The following is a 23122-nucleotide window of genomic DNA, read 5'->3' on the forward strand; positions in this document are numbered from 1 at the left end:
TCAAAAGATCAGTGGTTGCCAGGGGAAGAAGGGATAAACAGGTGGAGCACAAGGGACTTTTAGAGCAGTGAAACGATTCTGCATGGGCCTGCTCGTGGATACGGTCACTATGCATTTGTCAAAACTCATAAAATGTACAATACCGAGAGTGAACCTTAACATAAACTATGGATTTGGGGTGATAACGACGTGTCAGTGTAGGCTCACTGATTATAACAAATATGCCACTCCGGTGTGGGATAGTGATAGTGTGGGAGGTTATTGGTGGAGTCGAAGGTATATAGGAACTCTGTACTTTCCACTCAATTTTGCTGGGAAGCTAACAGTGCTCTAAAAAATAAAGTGTTTTTTTAAACAAAGAGGGGGAAAAAAAGAAAAGGATAAAAGGAAGAGAGGGAGGGGTACCCTCTGTCATAACTTTCTCTTGGCTGGAATGCATTTGTGATGTCTAGAGCTCAGGCAGCCATCTTGGACCACGACGTAGAAGCCACCTGTTATGGACGGTGGAGCAAGAAAGTAGTAGCCTTGTCCTGGTGATTGAGGAACCACCCTATCAGCCCTGGGCCACTTATTTGTAAACATTTATAAAAGAAATAAATGTCTATCTTATTTTAACCACGTTATGCGGGGTATGTTGTCATTCGTGACTGAAGCTAGCTCCCACTTGCCTACGGGTAGGCAAGCCACCCTAATGACCAATAAACTATCACTTGATGCCCTTGTCAGACATATCTCAGGAAATGGCTTCCTAGCAAGATACCATTTCTGCCCCTACTGCTCTTAGCAACGAAGGTTCACATAGCTATTCCTTCATTCATTCACTCACTCACTCACTCACTAGTTACTGTGTGCCTGAGTTCACACTCTGTGTAAAAGACACAGACTTTGGGGCGCCTGGGTGGGTCAGTTGGTTAAGCGTCCGACTTCAGCTCAGATGATCTCACAGTCCGTGAGTTCAAGCCCTGTGTCGGGCTCCGTGCTGACAGCTCAGAGCCTGGAGCCTGCTTCGGATTCTGTGACTCCTTCTCTCTCTGCCCCTCCACCTCTCATGCTCTGTCTCTCTCTCAAAAATAAGTCAACATTAAAAAAAAAAAAAAAAAAAGACAGACTCAGCTCTCAGGGACATCACCATCTAAGGGGCAAAGAGCCAAGTAAACAGACACCTGCAATGTGACTATGGCTATAATGTAAGGTGGACAAGGCACTCGGGAGCCCAGGAGAAGCACAGCCGTGTCTGCTTAGGAAGAACAGAGAAAGTCTTATTCGGTGATGCTTGACTATGGGCCCGGGACAGGCAGGAAAGAGACTAAGACTGCATGGTGAGGTGCTGTGGGGAGTGTGTGATATAAATGGTAGGATTGCTGGAGGAGGAAGGCTTGCCCTGGGAAGAATGGGAAAGGAGAGGAACATTGTTCATTCATTCATTCGTTCATTCCAACAAGCACCTACTGGTGCCTATTTTAGCCAGGCATGGCCCTTTCCTTCAAGAGGCTCCCAGACACATAACCACACAAGTGCCTGAAGTGGGCACAAAGAGGGGAGAGTTCTGATCACGCTTTTCCCAAGAAAATATTTGCACACCACTCATACTAGGGTATCAACGGCTGATTAACAACTACCCTCTATGATATAATGGGGCAAAGACTTAAGCTAAAGAAATACAGTTGTGTTTGTTTTTTTGAGAGGGAGAACGGGTGGAGGGGCAGAGAGAGAGAGAGAGAGAGAGAGAGAATATCCCAAGCGTGCTCCACACTCAGCACAGAGCCCGACACGGGGCTCAGTCTCTTGCTCCTGAGATCATGACCTAAGCCTAAATCAAGAGTTGGACACTTAACCGACTGGGCCACTCAGGCACCCCTAGAACTATAGTTTTAAGGAGGAAATTCTGATCATAGCCTGGGGATGGGAAGATATCTGGGGAAAGGCACAGAGGTTTCCAGATCTCCTGTAATGACCCTACCATAGCGCAATGAGTCGCAAGCTGAGATTCTAACCCCATTCTCCTTAAAACTATCTCCCTGGGCAATACTAGAACAGCAGTGCTCCAAACGTCCTCTTCTTTAAAGTAGGAAAATGGTATCATACGGGGAGAAAATCTATCCTCTCCTTCACTCACAGAGTCACTGGTGAGGCTTGTATGAGATCGCAGACATGGCAGCACGTGCCAAGCCCTAAGGCATCTGGAAAATATGAGTACGATCCTTACTGTGGTTTGCTTTCTGCCTCTGTATGAGATCAGCCCTCCTTCTCCGTGTCGAAGACTGGCTAGGTTAGAAAAAACAAAAATGAGCCTCTGGATTCAGGGGGGTCCATTTAATCCTCAAAGTGGGGTCTCTGAACCAGCAGCATCAGCACCACCTGGCACCTTGGTAGAGATGCAAATTCTTCGGCTGAATCAGGAAATCTAGGGGAGGGGCTCAGCGATTTATGCTTCAACAAGCCCTCCAGGTGAATCTGATGCATGCTAAAGTTTGGGAATCAGATTCTATCAGAGACACAGTAAATCATCACTGCTAAAAGTATGAGGCTGGCCCCAAACTATCTAGCTTTGAATTCCAGCTCCACTAGGCACCTGCTGTGTGACTTCTCCATGCCTCAGTGTCCCCATTCATGAAATGAGGTTGATAATAGTTTCTCCTGCATAAGGTTGTTGGAGAGATGAAATGAATCCGCATAGTAAAGTGCTCAGAACCTATTATTTCATAGCTAATAATGTTACTTATTCCAAAATGAACCTGAATTGGTTTGGAATTTCTCAATCTTCCTTGAGCTAATTAAAGGTCTTCTCCCCACCCTGCCACGATCCTGCTCAACAAGATGTGGGAATGACAGGTGCAGAGGGGCCACAGTGGAGCCTCTGCCACGGGGCAGTCATATACAAGATGCCACATGTTCTGAATACACATTTCTTGTCACCTTCCCAGCCACCCTTTGAGGTAGGCATCGCCACTGGCATTTTATAGATGAAGCTGCTGGAGGAAGGAACAAGTCCAGGTATGTTCTGGTCCCATAATTCTGAACGGTGGTAGAGCTGTAATTTTTTTTTTAATTTTTTGTCAACGTTTATTTATTTTTGGGACAGAGAGAGACAGAGCATGAACGGGGGAGGGGCAGAGAGAGAGGGAGACACAGAATCGGAAACAGGCTCCAGGCTCTGAGCCGTCAGCCCAGAGCCCGACGCGGGGCTCGAACTCACGGACCGCGAGATCGTGACCTGGCTGAAGTCGGACGCTTAACCGACTGCGCCACCCAGGCGCCCCGGTAGAGCTGTAATTTAAAACCGGGTCTGGCCAAATCCAGGGCTCATGTTCCTTCCACACCACCAAGCTGCCCCGCAGAGGTTAAGGGACATGGCTCCTTTGATATCAAGACCGGATCTGCCTCTGAATCTGAACCCCAACTCAAGAACCTCTGCCATATCCTCTTACCATCCCCCAAACAGGGATGGGGCAGGGAGAGACCTGTGCCAAGAAAATAAGGTTGACGGTGGTGCTCCAACTACAAATATCCCAAGGGCTATCCTACTGAAGAGAATGTAGATTTGTTCAAATTGGACCTGAGGGTTCCCAGGACTGAGAGGTGGAATTTAAGGAGCCAGAAACAAATTTCAGCTCAAACAGAGGAAGGCGTTCCTTAGGAAGACTAAGCGGTGAGCTCCCCACCACTTGAAGTATTCAAGGACTTCAGGTGGCAGAGCATGACTCGGGCACTGGATTTGGGATCAGTAGTGATGGCTATTTAGATTTCTCTGAAATGGCTCCAAAGCCCGGGCAGGCATCGGGCAGAGGCAGGGGAGACGAGACACAAGACCATCAGGGACGTGACTAAACTTGGAAAACCGACTAGAGTCCTTTGGTCAGCCTTGCCTGGCTGGCCCGAGACACAGCCTGAATTCCAGCTGGTGGCCCTGCCCTTTGTGCCCCTACTTCCCCCAGTGCCACTGCCCCCACCGTGCGTGCGCGCGCACACACACACACACACACACACACACACGCAGTGCTCTGGCTCGCTGATCCGTGTTCTCTGCAGGCAAAAGACCACAGATGGCAGCACTAGGGCCATGCCCAGCTGCCCTGCTTGGAAGGGCCTTCTGCTTGCCCCCCTCCTGGGTCAGGATTCATCAATAGGACCCATTCTTCATTCCTGTGATTTCCCAGAGCCAGCTGTGGTAACCATGACGACTCAGCCAAGGGAGCAGAGCAGCAAAAGCTCAGGCCTTGGGAGCTGCCGATTAAATTTCACCATTAGACATTCACTCCTTTGGACTATTATAATATGGGACATAGGCACCACTTTTGTGGCACCATTAATCAATCACAGTGTTTTTCCCACTGGAGACCCTGGATTCAGTTTATCATTCTGTTAAGACTACTCTTTTTTTTGTTTGTTTTGCTTTGTTTTAAGACGGCTCTTTAGGTAACAATGAAACTAGAGTTAGCACAGGAGATGAAAACCATTTTCCATCTTTGCTTTGGGCCATGACCTTGTCCCCCAGAGGACTCAGTCATGGAATATTAGAGATAATCTAACATTACCTTCTCATCTTACAGACTGCACAGCGAAGACTCGGATGAGTTTCTTGCCCCGGGTCTCACCAGAAATGCAAACAAACTAAGGAAAGCACGCAAACCAACACTTTCACGGGGCTTTACAGTTTATAAAGCAGTTTGACATCCATCCTCTACGATTCCCAGCTTCCCAGCGGGGCAGTTGTTGCATTGTTCCCATCTGGCTGAAGAGTCAGTGAAGCTCAGGGAGGTGAAGGAAGTGGCCTGGGCTCACACAGCCACAAAGGAGAAGAAATGAAGCTGGCACCCAAATCATTAGACTCTAACCCCCTTGTTCATGTCTAGTCTCTGGACCCCAGACCCGTGACATCCACAGAGTCACTACCGGGGCCCTACGAAGCCACACGTCCAAGAAGCACCCTAGACCAATAAAAACAGTCTCACAGATTAGCATGACCACATTCCACACCTGCATGCAGCTGTTATGATCAATAAGACACAAAAAAGCTTTAAAAGCACTCTTGAGGGTCGGCTGGACGGCTCAGTTGGTTAAGGGTCCAACTCTTGATTTCAGCTCAGGTCGCGATCTCACAGTTGGTGAGTCGGAGCCCTGCATCGGGCCGCACTGGCAACACAGAGCCTGCTTGGGATTCTCTCTCTCCCTCTCTCGCTGCCCCATCCCTGCTCTCTCTCTCTCTCTCTAAATAAATAAATAAATAAATAAAACATTAACATAACATAACATAACATAACATAACATAACATAACATAACATAACATGAAAGCATTCTTGAATTCATGGTAACTTTCGGTCCTTTTCCAAATTTCTCAAGCCATACTAAAAGTATGACTTTGTGGGAAGGTCAATGAAACTTTGACATTAAAAAGGGATCTCTTAAATCAACAGTTAAGCATCCGACTCTTGGTTTCAGCTCAGGTCATGATCTCAACGGCTGGTGGGATTGAGCCCCATGTCAGGCTCTGCGCCGACAGTGTGGAGCCCGCTTGGGATTCTCTCTCTCCCTCTCTCTCTGCCCCTACTCTGCTTGTTCTAAGTAAATAAATAAACTTAATAAAAAAAAATGTCTTAAAAAAGGGGTCCCCCGGTGAGGGGGCAGAATCTTGGCTCCTTTAAGCCTTGATGTCCACAAAGAAGATTAAATTACATGTGCTACATATTAAACGTGAAAATGAAAATACTATGTTTTAATGAGCAAGCCAAGTTACACTTATAATATTTATGAAATGATGAATAAAATGCAAAAAAACAAAAGCCACCAAAAAACCCCGAAAAGGCCTTAGGGCTTCTCATTTCTACATCCAACTACCAATGTACAGGAAACACAGATGGAGACATTCATGACCCCAGCAGTGAGCACAGAGCGCGTGAAACTACAGAACAAGCCGCTGGCTTCTCGAACAAGGGGATCGTAGAAAACGAAACCACAAATGATGGAGGACAAATCATAAGAGACTCAAAACACACACTGACCAAAGGCAATACTTGGGCCTCACTTTGCTTTTTCAACTTTTTTAGAATTTCAGCAAATGCTTGGCGTTTGCTTCAAAACTGAGAGTCGGGGAAGCAGGTGGGGGTGAGGTCGGGGCAGGACCGGGTCACAGGTAAATGGAGGCCGTTCACCATCGTGTTCTGTCTCCATGACAATTCTAAATTCTCCATAATCAGGAAAAAGTGAGAGCTAGTAGATGAAAAAACAAGATCGGCAAAATATTCATAGCTGTTGAAACTGGGTGAGTCTACTTTTGGGTATGTTTGAAGATTTCTACAGTGCTGAGTTAATACAAGAAGACAAGGGGTTCGAGGCGCCTGAATGGCTCAGTCTATGATCTTAGGGTTCGTGAGTTCAAGCCCCACATCAGACTCTGCACAGACAGCGCTGAGCCTGCTTGGGATTCTCTCTCTCCATCTTTCTCTGCCCCTCCCGTGCTTTCCTGAGCGTGCACACGCGCTCTCTCTCTCTCCCTCTCTCTCTCTCAAAATAAGCAAATAACCATTAAAAAAAAAAAGACAAGGGGTTCTTATATTCAGAAAGGTAGGGGACCACTGCACTAAGTTACTGAAACTAGCCTTTGACACCCTAGGTGCGCAGAAGTGACCCCTTTCAATGGACAGCTGTCTGGGCATAGCTTTCGACAAGGGGGATGGGATGCGAGAGTGGGTTTGGAGACGTTGGCCTGAGGGAGGCCAGGGGCCTGGGGCCCAGGGCCAATGGAGGGCAAGGATCAGGCAGAAGGGTCTTTGAGAGGCAGGCAGGAAGGGGTAAAGGCTGACCTTCTGGCTCGAGGCAGCCTCCACACTCCATGGCCTGATTACAAAAGGGCACACAGTGGAAAAAGCGCATGATGTGAAGGGAGGAGGCCTGGGTTCTATTCCAGACCCAATTTCTCACCCTCTCCGAGACCCTGAGCAAGTCCCCAGCGTCTTCGGGAGTAGGCTCTCCACCTGCAAAGCGGGAACGACAGTCACTGCTGCTTCAGTCCCCTCCCACTGAGAATGGAGTCATAAAGACTGGGGAAGTTTATAGCCCATGCAAACGTGAGCGGTCCTCTTCATGTCAGGCGCTGATGGTTTGCTTTTTCTCATCCACCTGCCCAACCACCAGATCCAGAGAAAGGAGGGGAGCCCCACTGGGCCCTTCCTGGGTGGTCTGCAAGGAAGGGAAAGGGTGGGGTTGAGAAGTATTTGCAGCGTCCCCACCTCGGGGCAAGCCCCGCTCAGCTCCACGCTCTGGGCGCTCAAATCTACAAACCCGCCCTCTCCACCCAGCGGGGCAGAGGGAGCAGCTGCGATGAGGTCTCTCACGGTCACTGGCACATAGAAGGAGCTCGTTCGCACACACCGAGCACCTACCTGCCTGTACCCAAAGCCCTGCGTGGGTGCTGGGGAGAGAGGGACATCAGCTCAGGCCCTGCCCTCGAGGTCCCCGGCGCGGGAGATACGCCACGATCGCTAACAGCTCAAGAGGCGCTTGGCGAACGCAGAGCAGAAGAGGAGTCCGTGTGGGGACACAGAACGGAGCGGCCACAGCCACCCTACACTGAGATGAAGTGATGCTTCACCAGGGCCTCGAAAACCAGGGGACGTCAGTGGAACAAAGAGAGGCAGGGGGAAGACGATTCTAACAGACGGGAGGTACCTGGCAAAGTCCCTGGAAGGCACGCTTCCCACATTCGGGGACCAGCCAGGAGCTTCGCGAAGCAGCACTTACCAGGCCGGGATGTGGTGAGCAGTGAGGCCCAGGGCCGAGCAGGGCCCAGAGTGACCCACTGGGAGGCCACGCTTGCAGTGAGAGTTGAGCAGATGCTCCTATCACTACTGGACGCCAGGCTTGTTGTGACAGACTTTGGGTTTTTTTTTTTAACTTTATTTACTAAGTAATCTCTACCCCCAGCGTGGGGTTCAAACTCACGACCCCGAGCTCACGAGTTGCACGATCTACTACATGACATACTTTGTACCAGTTCACGTAATCCTCTCAACAACCCAGGAGGTTTTACGGATGAGGAAAAAGTGAGGCCCCGGGAAGTTCTCGCTTTTGCCCAGGCTCGCACAACTAGTGAGTAGAGGAACCCAGACGTACACCAAGGGCGTCAGGCTCCAGAGTCCAAACTTTTTTTTTTTAACGTTTATTCATTTTTGAGAGAGAGACACAGAGCGAGCCGGGGAGGGGCAGAGAGAGAGGGAGACACGGAATCCGAAGCGGGCTCCAGGCTCTGAGCTGTCGGCACAGAGCCCGACCTGGGGCTCGAACTCACAAACGGCGAGATCATGACCTGAGCCGAAGTCGGGCGCTCAACCGAATGAGCCACCCAGGCGCCTCCAGAGTCCGAACTTTTAACCAAAGCCCTTGGTTTTATCCCACAAGTAATGGGGAGCGCCTGCAGGGCTCTGGACAAGAGAGGAGGGACTTGGTACATTCTCACGGTAGAAAGATCAGCTCTAGGACTTGGCTGCAGACCCGTGCCCAAGTGCAAGAAAGGGGTACAGACGCGTCCCCCAGGCACGACAGGGTGATGGGGAACACGGCCTGACCCAGCGCAAAGCAGATCACACAACGGGAAGGACTTGGATTCCAAGGTGCCAGAATGAGTCTACTTATTAACATGAATCCAACCACCCCCCTGCTTACTGAGTGAGCACTTTGGGGCACACACTTTATTTTTAACCTCATGTATCCCTCCCAGCAACACTGTGAGGTAGCTATTATCCTTCCCATTTTACAGATGAGGCAACAGAGGCTGGGGTAGGTTGGTCAGCTGGCTCAAGGTCACGTAGGTAGCTCTAGGAAGCGTAGAGCCTTTAGCTTCCAGAACCTTCTCCCACCATCCCACACTACAGCCAACCACGAGGGAAGTCCCAGCTGGCGGAACCTGTTCTCTCTGTAAGGAGTACTGTGGCCATATTTTGTCTAATGGTGGATGCCAGGCATCTTGAGAGGCGATACAGAAACATGCCGAGGGAAGGCAGAGGGACTGAATTTTAGGTCTGCCTCTGCCACTAGCCCCTCTGAGCAAGTTTCTTCCTCTTGTGCCTCAGTCTCCCCATCTGTACACCTTACAGCCGGTGGACACGGCTGCTAAATCCCCTTCCAGGTCAGTGCTCTGGGACTCAGAGTCCTGTTAATCGTACCTCGCGAGGCCGCTCCAACCTCAGCCACCAGCAAGAGCACATCTCCAAATGGTTTTCATCTGGATAGGCAAGGCCGCCGCCCCCCAGGGCCCAAGAGTCGGTGGCGGGGCGGGGGTGGGGGGGGGCAGTCAGAAGGAGGTGCCAGAGAGCAGGGCAGGGCTCTTCCCAGCTTCCCCCTGCATCACCCATGTGGAGGGGCCCCAGCCCTGCCTGCCTGCGCTCCTGCACTGGCTAAGCTGCAAAGTCTGGGGCCAGCCCCCGGTCTACCCCTGCCCCTGGTGTGACCTTGTTCAGTCTCCTTTCCTCCCAGGCTGACTCCTCAACTCTCATCTGGAGTCTGGAATGAAGGGGTTGGGCGGGATGCGGAAGGCTCCTGCCAGCTCTGACATTTATTATTTCAGGGTCCCTCGGCCTCTTGCTGTTTTCCTTCCTGCGCTGCTGGAGCCCATGACCAGCCGTGGGCCCCCTCAATTGGGCCCCTGCAGATGTCTCCCCAGCCAGGGAAGCTGCTAGGCCTCACTGGCTGCCCCTTGCAGGGTGTTGGGAAGTGGGGAGGGGGGGCTGCAGGAAGGGAGCCGCACCCTCGACGTAAGCTGAGGCCCCTGAAAACCCCAAGTTTCCTGGCTGGGATTTTCCTCGGGAGACTGCTCGGCAGTGATGAGCTAAGAGATCAAGAACTCTGCCGGACCGACCGCCTTAGATTCCCGTCTGGCTCCTGGCTCCAAGCCCTGAATTCCACCCAACTCTGCGGACAGCCTGGCCTGCCCTCCTGGATAGAGGAGGAGAGGGTCCCCTGCCTCCCATTTTCTGGGTTCCCTTACTGGCCTGGATGAATCCCTCCCTGTGCCCGACTGGATGTCCGTCACTAATCCCGTAAACCCCAGTCCTACCCAGCTCTGCACTGTCCTCAACACGCCAGGCTGTTCCCAGCCGCCAGGCCTCTGCTCATGCTGTTCCAGCCGCCTGGAGAGTCCCCCACCCCCAATCCATTCTATTGAGTAAACACTTAGTCCTTCCTGACTCCACTTACAGTTCACCACCTCCCTACCTCAACAGAACCGGCCCTTCCAGAACGCATCCCTCCTGCCTATGCCCACTACACGTGTTTATCAGGACATTCATGGCCCTTACGTACCACGCACATCTGACTTCCCTATGGGGCTCAAAACTCTATAAAAGGGCAGGGACTGGCTCATCTGCCTTTACATCTGCCCACAGCACCCAGCACAAGACCCGGCACATGAGTAGCAACAAACGTTTGTGGAAAGAATGAATGAGTGAATGAGTGACTATTAGCAAGGCCCTATGGGAATGCAAAAAAAGCAGCAGGGGTTAAGGACTCCAGCTTTTACAGCACACTGTTCTGAGGTCCAAATTGTGTTTCCAGTAGTCTTAGCTGTGTGACCTAGAGCAAGTGACTTAGTTTCTCAGAGCCTCTATTTCTCCATCTGTCAAATGGGATAAGAACAGCATCTATTTCACAGGATTGAATGCAGTCAGGCATTCCAGCACCTAGCCCAGCACCCTGCATATAGGGAGGGCTGCAGGGTAGCTATCCTGACCCAGCGAACACCTTCTCTGTGCTCTTGGGCCCTGTGACCCAAATCCCCAGGCTGGCCAGGGGAGACTCCTGCAGCTCAGGAGGGGCGCCTGGGCAGCTCAGTCCGTTAAGCATCCGGCTTCTGATTTCAGCTCAGCTCTCGATCTCACAGTTGGTAGGTTCGAGCCCCGCATCAGGCTCTGTGCTGACAGCAGAAGCCTGCTTGGGATTCTCTTCTCCCTCTCTCTCTCTCTGCCCCTCCCCTGCTCTCTCTCTCTCTCTCTCAAAATAAATAAACCTAAAACAAAAGAAGGGTACCAGAGCCTCACTTCAGAACTGTTAAATCAGAGTCAGGCATGACCCGTGGAGTAAGAGGTCAAGCACTCCCAAGTGCCAAGCCCAAATCCTGGCTTTGCCACTTACTGCTAGTAGAGTTACCAGACTCAGCAAACATACAGGACATGCAGTTATATTTGAATTTCAGATAATCAGTGAATAACTTTTTAGCATAAGTGTGTCCCAGATATTGCGCGGGGATCCTGTATGTTATTTGGCAATCCTGTTTACTAAGCTATTTCCTCCCTGTGCCTTTGTTTCCTTACGGGGATTACACAAATTATACACGGGAAATGCTTATAGCACTGCCTGGTGTCTGTTTCTATTTCCATAACTTTTAAAGCAACCCAGATGACACAGAAGAACCTTGCAAACATTACGCTGAAAGAAGCCAGACACGGGGCCATATGTTGTAGGATTCCACTGATATATATATAGAGAGAGAGCACGAGTAAGGGAGGAGCAGAGAGCGAGAGAGGATCCGAAGTGGACTCTGTGCTGACAGCAGAGAGCCTGAACTCAACAAACCTCGAGATCATGACCCGAGCCGAAGTCAGATACTTAACCAACCGAGCCACCCAGGTGTCCCAACCTAAGTGCTTTAAAATGGTTCATATGGTGAATTTCATCTCGACTTCAAGAAATCTACCTAGGAGCGACTGGGTGGCTCAGTCGGTTGAGCGTCCGACTTCGGCTCAGGTCATGGGCTCGCGGTTCGTGGGTTCGAGCCCCGCGTCGGGCTCTGTGCTGACAAACAGCTCGGAGCCTGGAGCCTGTTTCGGATTCTGTGTGTATCTCTCTCTCCCCCTCCGCTGCTCATGCTCTGCCTCTCTCTCTCTCAAAAATAAATAAATGTTAAAAAAAAATTAAAAACAAAAGATTTAAGGGGCGCCTGGGTGGCTCAGTCGGTTAAGCGTCCGACTTCGGCTCAGGTCATGATCTCGAGGTCCGTGAGTTCAAGCCCCGCGTCGGGCTCTGTGCTGATGGCTCGGAGCCTGGAGCCTGTTTCAGATTCTGTGTCTCCCTCTCTCTCTGACCCTCCCCCGTTCATGCCCTGTCTCTCTCTGTCTCAAAAATAAATAAACGTTAAAAAAAAAATTAAAAAAAAAAAAAAGATTTAAAAAAAAAATCTACCTAAAAGCAACCCAGGTTGTAATGTACAGTTAGGACTGAGACTCAGGTAGGCTCTCGATAAACATTTCATGATGAAATGAATGGATGGGAGACAGCAAAGGGCAGAGCTAAGGGGAGAACCTGCCTTGTCCAGAACTGGGCTCAGCTCTTTACTCCTGGACACCTGCGGGGGATGTGAGATTCCTCTTTTTATCCTGGTGCCAGGACAGCACAGACAATTTTAACACTCTCTCATAGTAATGGCTTCACCCCTGTTGCTATGATCCCATTTTCTCCGCGTGGTTCCTGATCTCCTTAGCTATCCCATGTGCAGGTGATATTGTGTTTTTAGTAAAAGAGAATTTTCAAATGTTAAGCATCTGTTATGTGCCCGGGATATGCTAGATGCTTTATATGTAATCTCCTCAAAGAACCCCACAAGATAGTTATTATCATGCATGATTTACAGAGGGGGAAACTGAGATTCAGAAAGGTTAATTCATTTGCCTGAGGTCACACAACCAACAGGAATTCAAACCCAGGATTGTCTGACCTCAGTCACTGGACTCTCTCCATAGACCTCAGCCACATCTCTGTATGCCGTGGGTTGTCAGTCATCCTTTCATGGGTGTAAGTCCTTCTCCTTTCCAGACGGGGCCCTTGTCTTGTCATCTCCATGCCCCTAGAACCTGCCATCCCGCCTGTGCTCACAGCAGGTGTTGGATAAGTTCAATAACCTTAAGTAGGCAGGTCACAGCTTACCACAACAGTTTTTGCCCACTGCTCATCAGTCTCCCGGGGAATTTCTGAACTGCTCACTTGCCCAGGCCCCACCCCCCGGGAGGAGATTTTCATAAAATACATCTGGGTAGAGGGGCGCCTGGGTGGCTCAGTCGGTTAAGCGGCCGACTTCGGCTCAGGTCATGATCTCGCAGTCCGTGAGTTCGAGCCCCGCGTCGGGCTCTGTGCTGACAGCTCAGAGCCTGGAGCCTGTTTCCGATTCTGTGTCTCCCTCTCTCTCTGACCCTCCCCCGTTCATGCTCTGTCTCTGTCTCAAAAATAAATAAACGTTAAAAAATTTAAAAAAAAAAGTACATCTGGGTAGAGGCTACAGCATCCAAAGTTCTTAAAAGCTCAGTTAAGGTCAAAAGCCAGCTGAGTTAGAGAACCTTTAGCGGCTGTTCCCAGCTCAGCCTCCTATACCCTCCACCGTGAGGCCCCGTCCCTGACCCCAGCGAGGCCCAGGCACAGTGTTCCCATGGTAGAGGGAGCCCAGGGCCCTGCCTCTGAGTCTGGGGCATTCACTGTGCCTGCACGGGCCTCACTGCCTCAGGTGCTCTGAGCCCAGGCACTAGGCCCATCAAAAGGATTTTCTAGCCAGGCACCTGAGTGGCTTAGTTGGTTATGCGTCCGACTCCAGCTCAGGTCATGATCTTGTGGTTCCATGTGTTCGAGCCCTACATTGGGCTCTCTGCTGCTGGCGTGGAGCCCATTTCGAATCCTCTGTCTCCTTCTCTGCCCTTCCCCCGCTTGCACACACATGCTCTCTCTCTCTCAAAAATAAATAAGCGTTTAAAAAGTTAAGGAAAAAAAAAGGATCTTCTAGCAACAATGCCTGTCTGAGGTCTAGACTACCAAGTTGCCTTCGGGGAAAGCATTTTCCTTCTGCCATGATCTGCGGTTCCAGTTTCTGTCCTCAAACCTACTTGTGTCACCTCAGTGGCCAAAAACAGCTGAACACCAGGCAAGGAAGTGAACACTGAAGACCGAAATTTAGAGAGGGGAGGAGACTCCACAAAGCTGGGCGTGAGGCTGACACCCCGGGAAAGACCTTCTGCTCTTGTGCAGAGGCAGATACAGAAAGAGGTTGGGCTCAGGTGGGGTTCAACCAAGAGGTTGGGTTCCAAGCCCATCCTGAAAGACCCTCTGGACGCAGGTCCCTAGCCATCATCCCATGGCTCTGTTGCCCAGCTCAGGAGAACTTCTCATCTGCCCCCTCCTCAAATCAGTCCACGCCAGCGTCGAGGTGAAAACAGCACTGATCCTGTTTGGAACCTGTTCATCAACAACCTCGGTGTTGCTAACCTTGGGTTGCATCTGCCATTTTCTTATTTTGCCTCTGGACATCTAGGCAGCGTCTGACTGAGCTGAGCATTGGTCCCTCCTTGAAATCGTCCTTTCCTGGCTTCTGGGGCCCGGAGTCCCCTCCTTCCCCATTGGCAGTTCCTTTTCAGCCCCCTTTGTTAACTACTCTTCCCCTCCCAATCTCTGGGCCTTAGAGCTCCCCAGAGCTTGGACCTGGGCCCTCTTCATCCCTCTCCGTGGGTGACTTTATCCACGGCTCAGCTTTAAACACCAGCGAATGTAACGTACGCATATGTGGTCCGTGGACTGCCTGTGCGAGCATCTCCTGGGGTGCTGGTTAAAATGCAGATTCCCAGGCACCCTCCTGCGTGCTTGGCAAACCTGCCGAGGGCATTTGCCAGGTTTTTGCCAGTGAGGCATCTGAATTTCCTTCCTCCACCTAAAAAACGACTTGCTGTGCAAGTCTTGGTAGAGCTTGCGTCCTACAAAAGCTGACCGGATGAAATTCTTGCTTTTCCAGACTCCCTTGCAGCTAGGGTACAGGTGTATGAGTTAGTCTTGGCCAAGCAGGCACTGGGATCCCAATCAGGAGGAGAGAGTGGAAGATCCGCGCTTATGCTGGTGGCAACAGCAACAAAGGAGCCCCGTCTCCAGGGACAGTGGCAGTAACAAGCTGTGGCACTTAGCGCATGGCCACAGTGTCCTCGCCAAACTGGCTCATTGGAATGATTTTGGCGGAGATCCTGCCTGCCGCCTCACCCCAGTTCTCCAGCTTCCCAGAAATTCTGCAAACTACTGAGCATTCCCTTTCAGGGAACTCCTTTTTTATGTGAATCAGCTCAGGTTGGTTTCTGTTACTTGTAATAAGAAGCCTAAGAAAGACACAGCTACTGAATTGGACCCTCTGGGAATGGTATCGGGTGATTCTCACATAGATGCAAGCTTGAAACTCGCTCTCTCAACCCTGACAATCTCCAGTGTGTATCTCCAGCCCACTCCTTTCATCTCCAAACTCGTATATCTAAAACGCCTTCTTGACATCTCCACTTGGATGTCTCAAAGACCTGTAAGATGTACAAACAGAATTCCTGACTTTCCCCCCAAAACAGTTTCTCTCCCAGAGCTCCCCTTCCTAGGAAAAAGTAAATGGCACTCTTCCATTGGGAATCTGGGAACCTTTCTTTTTTTATTATTTTTTTTCTATTTTTCTTAATGTTTATTCATTTTTGAGAGAGAGAGAGAGAGAGCGCGCGAGCAGGGGAGGGTCAGAGAGAGAGAGACACACAGAATCTGAAGCAGGTTCCAGGCTCTGAGCTGTCAGCACAGAGCCCATTGTGGGGCTCGAACTCACGAACCGTGAGATCATGCCCTGAGCCGAAGCCAGATGCTCAACTGACTGAGCCACCCAGGCACCCCGGGAACCTTTCTTGACCACCCCCTACACGCACTCTATCCGCAAATCTTGGTGTTACTACTTATAAAATACTTCTAAAATCTGTCCACTTTTTTCCTCCACCAATCGTGACACTATCCACACCGCCGTCATCTCTTCCCCAAACAGCCGCAACAGCCTCCTTGGGTCTTCCCCTGCTCCCTCCAGTCTAGTCTACACAGCAGCTGATATGATCTTTCTAGAACAGAAATTGGATCATGCTGCTGGCCTGCAAAAGAGATAAAATCCACACTTGCTATCAGGGCCTACAAGCTTGAGTATGATCTAGCCCCTGCCTGCCTTCCCAGACCCATCTGGTCTTGCCCTTCCCATCTGCCCATCGCTATGCTTCTACCCTCTGACCTCCTTCAGTGTCACAGATACTTTAGGTTCCTTCCTGCCTCAGGGCCTTTGCTTAAGCTCTTCCCTCCATCTGGAGCACCCTCACACCACAATTCTCTATTAATGCTCCTTTTTAGTTTTCTTCTTTGACTTATTTGTTAGCCAACCAATATTTTCTGAGCACCTACTATGGTGTTATGGTAAATCCTAGGGGTATAGTGGTGAGATTAGATTCTATTCTCATGGAAGTCAAAATCTAGTGAGAAACCAGATTTTATTTTTTTATTAAAAAAATTTAATGTTTATTTGTTTATTTTGAGAGAGAGAGAGAGAGACAGTGTGAGTGGGGGAGGGGCAGAGAGCGAGGGAGAGAGAGAACCCCAAGCAGGCTCCACGCTGTCAGCACAGAGCCTGATGTGGGGCTTGAACTCATGAAACCGTGAGATCATGACCTGAGCCGAGATCAGAGTTGGACACTTAACCAACTGAGCCACCCAGGCGCCCCAAGAAACTAGACTTTAATAAATGATTATACAAATAAATACAAAATATACCTATGAGGTGTGCTGCAAAGGAGAGAGATCCAGTGCTATCAGGAGAATTGAGCTTGAATAAAAGCAGAGAAACAAATTAGGAGGCCACTGCAGCACGCGGTGGTCTGGACTAGGGTGGGGATGTAGGGAGGTGGGTGGGCTCCAGAGATGCTTATGGAACTTGTGATCCTTGGTGATGAAGGATGTATGTGGAGGTACAAGGTTTCTGGCCGGCGTAACAGAATAGAGGGAGGTACCACTCACAGAGGAGGGGATACCGGAAGGGCCAGCCTGAGGGGAAAGTCACGAGTGTGGTTTTGGACACACTGAGATGTCTAAGCGAAACAGCCCAGTGGGCACCCGAACATGAGGGTCTGGGCTGGATATACAGATGTGTGAGTCGCCTAAAGATGAGAGAGGACTGAAGCCGTGGATGTGGATGAGATGGGCTAGGGAGGGGCTAGGACCTCGGACCAAACCTCGAGGAAGGCCTTGACCAGGAGGATGAGCCATCATGCCACTTATCACAATGTGCAATTATTTATTTGTTTGTTAATCCGTTGACTACCTGTCTTCCCCAGAAGACCGTAAGCTCAACAGGGCAAAGACCTACATCTCTTTTCATAAGCAATGTGTCTACCCAGTGCCTAATACGGGGCCCGCGATGGAGCAGTCCCCAGGTACTTCACTGGCCACTGTGTCCCTCAGCAGGGCTGGCCTCATCCATTCCCTGGACAACATGATTGGGTCCATTGGTCGCCACTGTCCAACAAAAAGCCCAAGTGACGAACTGGCCTTCACGGCCTTCTGAGTCATGCTACACCCTTTAGCCCTCTGTCTTTTTAAGTCCACTAACCCTGAGCTTTCCAAACTGGGGTTCATCTGCCCCTGGATAACCAAGTAGGCAGAAAACAAGATGAGCACAGTGCCTCTCCCTGGATCTTCGATTGTGCCAAACGAAGCACCATTGCCATGGATACATGGGGGGTGGGGACTCTCCAGGCTCTGCCCCTCTTCTCTGAGAAGTGTTCCTTCCGCAGTACAAGTCTCTGTAGACACGCATACACTGCCTCAGTCTATCTTTCCATGACCTCTGCTGATGAAACCAGGGGTGGAAACCCACTTCTAGAACCAATCCAGAAGCTGAGCTGGGCCGTCAAGCTCTCCACCAGGAACGGGGAAGTGGGACACAAGACTGGCTTGGTCACCTTCAGAGGCTAGACCACTGAGGTCACATGGGTGTGGGGGCTGAAGTCACCTGTCTTCCCCAGAAGACTGTGTGATACCCTTCGGGGCCTGTGTGATGACAAGTGAGCAAAAGCAGTGTTCATGTGCAGAAAGAAAGAGAGCCAAGAGAACCAAAATGATGTTCTGACAGCTTCCCGGCCTCCAGTGAGGCCCTGGCGAGGTCCACGTTTACTGATACCTCTTCAGTCCCATGAGGCACCTCTGAGTCCTTAAAACAAATTTCCCTTCAACAGAAACAGCTTGAGAGGCCTTATGTTTCCTGCAAACAAACAATCGCTAAGATTGCATAATTTTAATTGCTTTTTGTCAAACAAATAAAGACACGTGATGGAGCACCATGTAAAAGTCACAAGGGTATTAAGAATCAGCAATGAGGGGGCCCCTGGGTGGCTCAGTCGGTTGAGTGTACAACTTGGTTTCAGCTCAGGTCATGATCCCAGGGTCGTGGGATCGAGCCCTGCTTCGGGCTCTGCACTGATCATGGAGCCTGCTTAAGACTCTCTCTCTCTTTCTTTCTTTCTTTCTCTCTCTCTCTCTCTCTCTCTCTCTCTCTCTCTCTCTCTCTCCCCTGCCCCATCCTCTCACTCTCTCAAATAAATAAAATGAAAACAAAATTTAAAAGAAAAAAAAATCAGCAATGTTCTTTCTAGAACAAGATTCCAAAAAAGCAAAAGTCACAAAGGAAAAGACAGATCTGACTCCAATAAAACTGAAAACTATGTAATATAAGACATGATACTTGGAACCTGCTTCGGATTCTGTGTCTCCCTCTCTCTCCCCCACTCACGCTCTGCCTCTCTCTCTCTCTCTCTCTCTCTCAAAAAAAAAGACAAAACAAAAGACATGATACTAATTGAGGTAAACATTCCTCGTAACCACCATCCCCTTACAATAATGTGTTTTCTCTGAGGACGTACGTTGGGAAGCACACACATTTCCACAGCAATTACCTCCGGGGAGGGTATAAGGATTGTGAGGCGTGGGCAGAGGTGACTTTTGCCTTTTCTGTTATCTTTTTAAATTTTTTAATTAAAAATGATTATGTTCTTATAACACTATATGTTAACTATACTGGAATTAAAAATTTTAACTTCATAAAAATGATGTCCTTTGTGCAATTGAAACTCCCTTAACCTTCAAATAAACATATGAAACACAAGTCTTGGCAGATCTATTTGCGGAAGACTGCTTTATCCAAGATCTAATAGGAAAAATAAGTTCACTAGTAGTTTGAGATGCACAATATAGCATGAGTTCTCAGCACTGGTCAAAACAGTTTACTTGGTTCCTGAATATGTCTTCTTTCCACCAGTCTCCAAATTCACTCACTTATGCTCTCCACTGAATGATGGAGTTCTTCCATCCTTCAAGACCCATCTGGAAGTCACCTCCTCCAGGAAGCTCTCCCTGACGACACCAGTCCTCACTGTTCTCTCGCTCCCCACCCCACTGGCCTCTCTGTACCTTTCTCTGGGCATTCAGGATAGACTCCTGGGATTCCTACTGATCTCCCTAAGATAGGCTACATCTCCCCAATCAGCCAGCAAACCAGGGTAGCATCTTTATGTCCCTGGTGCCTAGCCCAGAGATGGCCGGGGAACCGGACAGAGAACAGACTCAGAGTCACAGACCCACCATGTGACACGAGACAACTGCCTTAACCTTCTTGGGCCCACTTTCACCTGTGGTATTGTGACCACCAATAAGATGATGGCTGTAAAGGGCCCCCGAACAGGAAAGTGGTTGACAGAATGATCATCTGTCTTAACACTCCCTCACATTTGTATAGTGTTTCACAATTAAAAACAAAAAACTTTTGGGGCGCCGGGGTGGCTCAGTCGGTTGAGCATCTGACTTCAGCTCAGGTCATGATCTAACGGTTCATGAGCTCAAGCCCTGTATCGGGCTCACTACGGTCAGCGCAGAGCTCACTTTGGATCCTCTGTCCCCCTCTCTCTCCGCCCCGCTCCTGCTCGAGCTCTCTCTCTCAAAAAGAAATGAACGTTAAAAAACAAAACGAAACTTTAACAACCTAGAGAGGTAAACAAGGAGGGATTATTAACCCATTTTAAGGGTGGGATAACTGAGGCTCAGAGAAGTTACATAGGGAGGACAGGCAGTTGGGCTTTAGAAGGAAATAGAATCGGAGCAGGGGTTAGAATATTTGGGTGCCAATGCCAATTCTTTCATTACCTAGATATGGGAGCTTAGACGAGTCTCTTGTACTCTCTGGACATCAGTTTCCCCAACTTCAATGAGAGTTCCTAGGCGATTTCTATCTTAAAGGGTTGCTCAATGCTGACATTCCAGTTTTCAGTGGCCTGCCCAGGGTCCTTCCTAGTTGGACTGCAAAAAAAGGGGCTGCAAGTCTCAGGAAAGAGTCTCCAGTTACTCCCAGGAAACCAGCGGGGACTGGAAGCCTTGCTTTAAGAATCTGTTGCATTTTAATTCAGCCAAAGGGAACCTCAAGCCTGGGTGTGGGTTAGTCATGCCCAGGATGGGGGTAGGGGTGGAATGGTGGGGGGGATGGAGTGGAGGGTGGAGGTGGGCAGATGCCCGCATCAAACTGCATGTAACTATAAACATGAATGCAAAATCAAACAGGAAACCTCAGCAGAGTCCAATCCAAAGGTCAGATTCTAACCTTTTTGGACACCGAAATGCTGAAGAGAAAAGCTGTGTTTGGGTGCCCCAGCCTTCCTGCTGCAAAAACAAATGCTTGCAGGAAACCAATTTGACAATAAATTATATCGTTAAAAAATAATAATAAATAAATAAATAAATAAATAATAAAAACACACAAACAAAAAAATGCTTGTATGCATCAAACCAAAGTCCTGAAGGCAAAGGAGGCCAGATTTTTGTCCGGCCTGAACCGGGGCAAAGCTGAGCTCTGACCAGAGCCCATTACAGCCTCCAGACCCCTTCCAAGAGTTTCCCCCCCACCCCCCACGACCTCCGGCCCAGCACACACAAGTGCTGACACACACCGAGCCAGGCAAGGCCAGATGCACAGGGATAAATGGGCATTTCTGTCCCTGGAGAAAGGTTCATAGTACAGCCCCTTCTCCTGCTCCAGCTCAGATTTAACATTTTAATGAAGAACCCAGAGAGGAGGGAGAGCTGTGAAAGCCCTAAGGGTACCAATGGCACTTAAGCCTTCCAAGTCCTTTTTTTTTTTTTAATTTTTTTTTTCAACGTTTATTGATTTTTGGGACAGAGAGAGACAGAGCATGAACGGGGGAGGGGCAGAGAGAGAGGGAGACACAGAATCGGAAACAGGCTCCAGGCTCTGAGCAGTCAGCACAGAGCCCGACACGGGGCTCGAACTCACAGACCGCGAGATCGTGACCTGGCTGAAGTCGGACGCTTAACCGACTGCGCCACCCAGGCGCCCCAAGCCTTCCAAGTCTTGACGGAAGCTGTGAAGACAAACTTCAGGAAGGTCTCTCCCCTCGAGATGACAGTTTCCCTGTGAACCTCCCAGAAAAACAGAATCCACATTCATAGGCAGTGGATTCTAAGTTACTGGTTCTGCCCAAGGAAAGAAGCCATAAAAGTCACTGGCTTCTTAATTAAAGCCTGTGACCCTACTAGGTACAGAGCACTAGGTGAGGCTCTGCGAGAGAAATGAGGACAAAAGGGACCCAGTCACTGTCTAAAAAGGTCCATCAATTAACCTGATAGCCATTCCATTCATCAAGACGCATGCTTTATACACACTGACTCATGTAATACCAGAGCCCTGTGAGGTAAACATTATTATCCCATTTTATAGATGCCAAAAGTGAGGCTCAAAGAGATCAGGTCACATACCCAAGCTCGCACAACTGGCAAACTGCAGGGCCAGAATTTGCAGGTCTGCCTCCTGCAAAATCAATGCCCTTTCCACAATCCTCTATCACCCCTGCAAAGAGATGCACGCAGATTCTGGGATAGGAGTTCAGCCTGCCAGGGAGAGGAGGAGGAGGAGATATTCCTCAAGACATCGGCCCAGGGTATTATGAACTATTGAGCTTTGTATCTGCCACACAGTAGGTGCTCAATACTCTTAAGGTGAAGGATGGGAGATGAGAGCCCCTGCTGAGGTCCAAAATGCCATCCAGTTCGGGGCATCCTCTGAAAGGGAACTGCAAAACTACATTATTCTCCCTTGGCCCAAAGCCACAGGGTGTCTGCCCTAGAATAGTCCCTGCAGAGGAGGCCCAGGAAAGTGCAGCAAGCAGGTCCAGAAAGAGGAAGGAACTCCAGAAGGACGGGAATGGGGTGGGGCAGCCTGCAAGGGCGAAAGAAAAGGCCTGGGACGCGTTGCTGGGAAAGACAAAGAGGAGAGGGGAGGGGAGGGGAGACTACAAACTTGCCAACAGCCTGGCCAAGGTGAACCCCGGCTCCTGGCGCCTTCTCATTCGCATTCATTCCACAAGCGCCGGCCAAATCTCAGAACCAGCAGCCAGGAGGAGGTGGCCTCCCTGCAGCCGGGGAGAAGTTCAGGACTGAGGCGGGAAGGCCTCTTTCCCAGAAGGGGAGTGACTGGGGGAACAAATCTGTGGGGCTCCAAAGATGAAAACGCAAACAGATGCAGTGAGGCGCTGAGCAAACACGAGACGGGACCGACCAACAAGAGCACTGGGGTTATGACCCTGACCTGTGAAGTCCTTCATCGAGTTGAACTCAAGCCCCCCACCACCACCACAAACGGTCCCTCGGGCCCTCCCGCGGACTCAACGGGGAGGGCGCAGATGTTTGAGATGCACTCGATTCTCACAGATCTAGAGAGGGGTCAGGTTTCCGGGGAGGGGTAAGGGCCATCGAAGCGCGTGTCACGCCGGTGAAGGTCAAGGAGAGGCCTTGCCGGGACCCCCGACCCCGCCCGCCCAGGGCCCCCTCACCTCCTCCCGCGCCAGTGCAGCCCCCCGGCACCGGAGCATCTTGGCGGTAAAGGCGGCGGCCCCGGCCGGGGAGCTGAGGTCCTCCGCGGTGACGGCCAAGAACTCCGCGACGCTGAGCTGCTCGGGCATGGCGGGCGCGGGGTGGGGGCGCCGGGACTGCCGGAGCGGGGCGCGGGGGGCGCTCGCTGCACCGCGCTGGGCCGACCTCACAGCCAGCCGCGAGCACCGTCGGGGCCTCCGCACGCCCCGCCCCCTCCGCGCCGCCCCGCCCCGCCCCCGACTGCCTCCGACCGGCACCGCCGGTTCGCCTCGCGTCCTGGGAGCCCGGAGCTTCCCCACCCCGCCCGCCTTTCGGCTCCGCCCCCGGCCTTCCAGCCTCTCCCCACCGACCTTAACCAGGACAGCGCGGCCCTAGCCCCTCGCTGGGCTCCCCAGCCCCTACTCC

General features: G+C 50.6%; 1 protein-coding gene across 1 annotated transcript in view; it reads right to left on the minus strand.

The window, feature by feature from the left end:
• Positions 1 to 22821, minus strand: part of ASAP3 (ArfGAP with SH3 domain, ankyrin repeat and PH domain 3) — a 50044-nt gene extending 27223 nt beyond the window's left edge. The window contains 1 exon segment of the mRNA XM_030324633.1: positions 22678 to 22821. Coding sequence (XP_030180493.1) covers positions 22678 to 22806 — 129 coding nt within the window. The 5' untranslated portion in view covers positions 22807 to 22821.
• Between the last annotated feature and the right edge of the window lie 301 nt (positions 22822 to 23122).

This window comes from Lynx canadensis, chromosome C1 (genome assembly GCF_007474595.2).
Source record: "Lynx canadensis isolate LIC74 chromosome C1, mLynCan4.pri.v2, whole genome shotgun sequence".
Lineage (NCBI taxonomy): Eukaryota > Metazoa > Chordata > Mammalia > Carnivora > Felidae > Lynx > Lynx canadensis.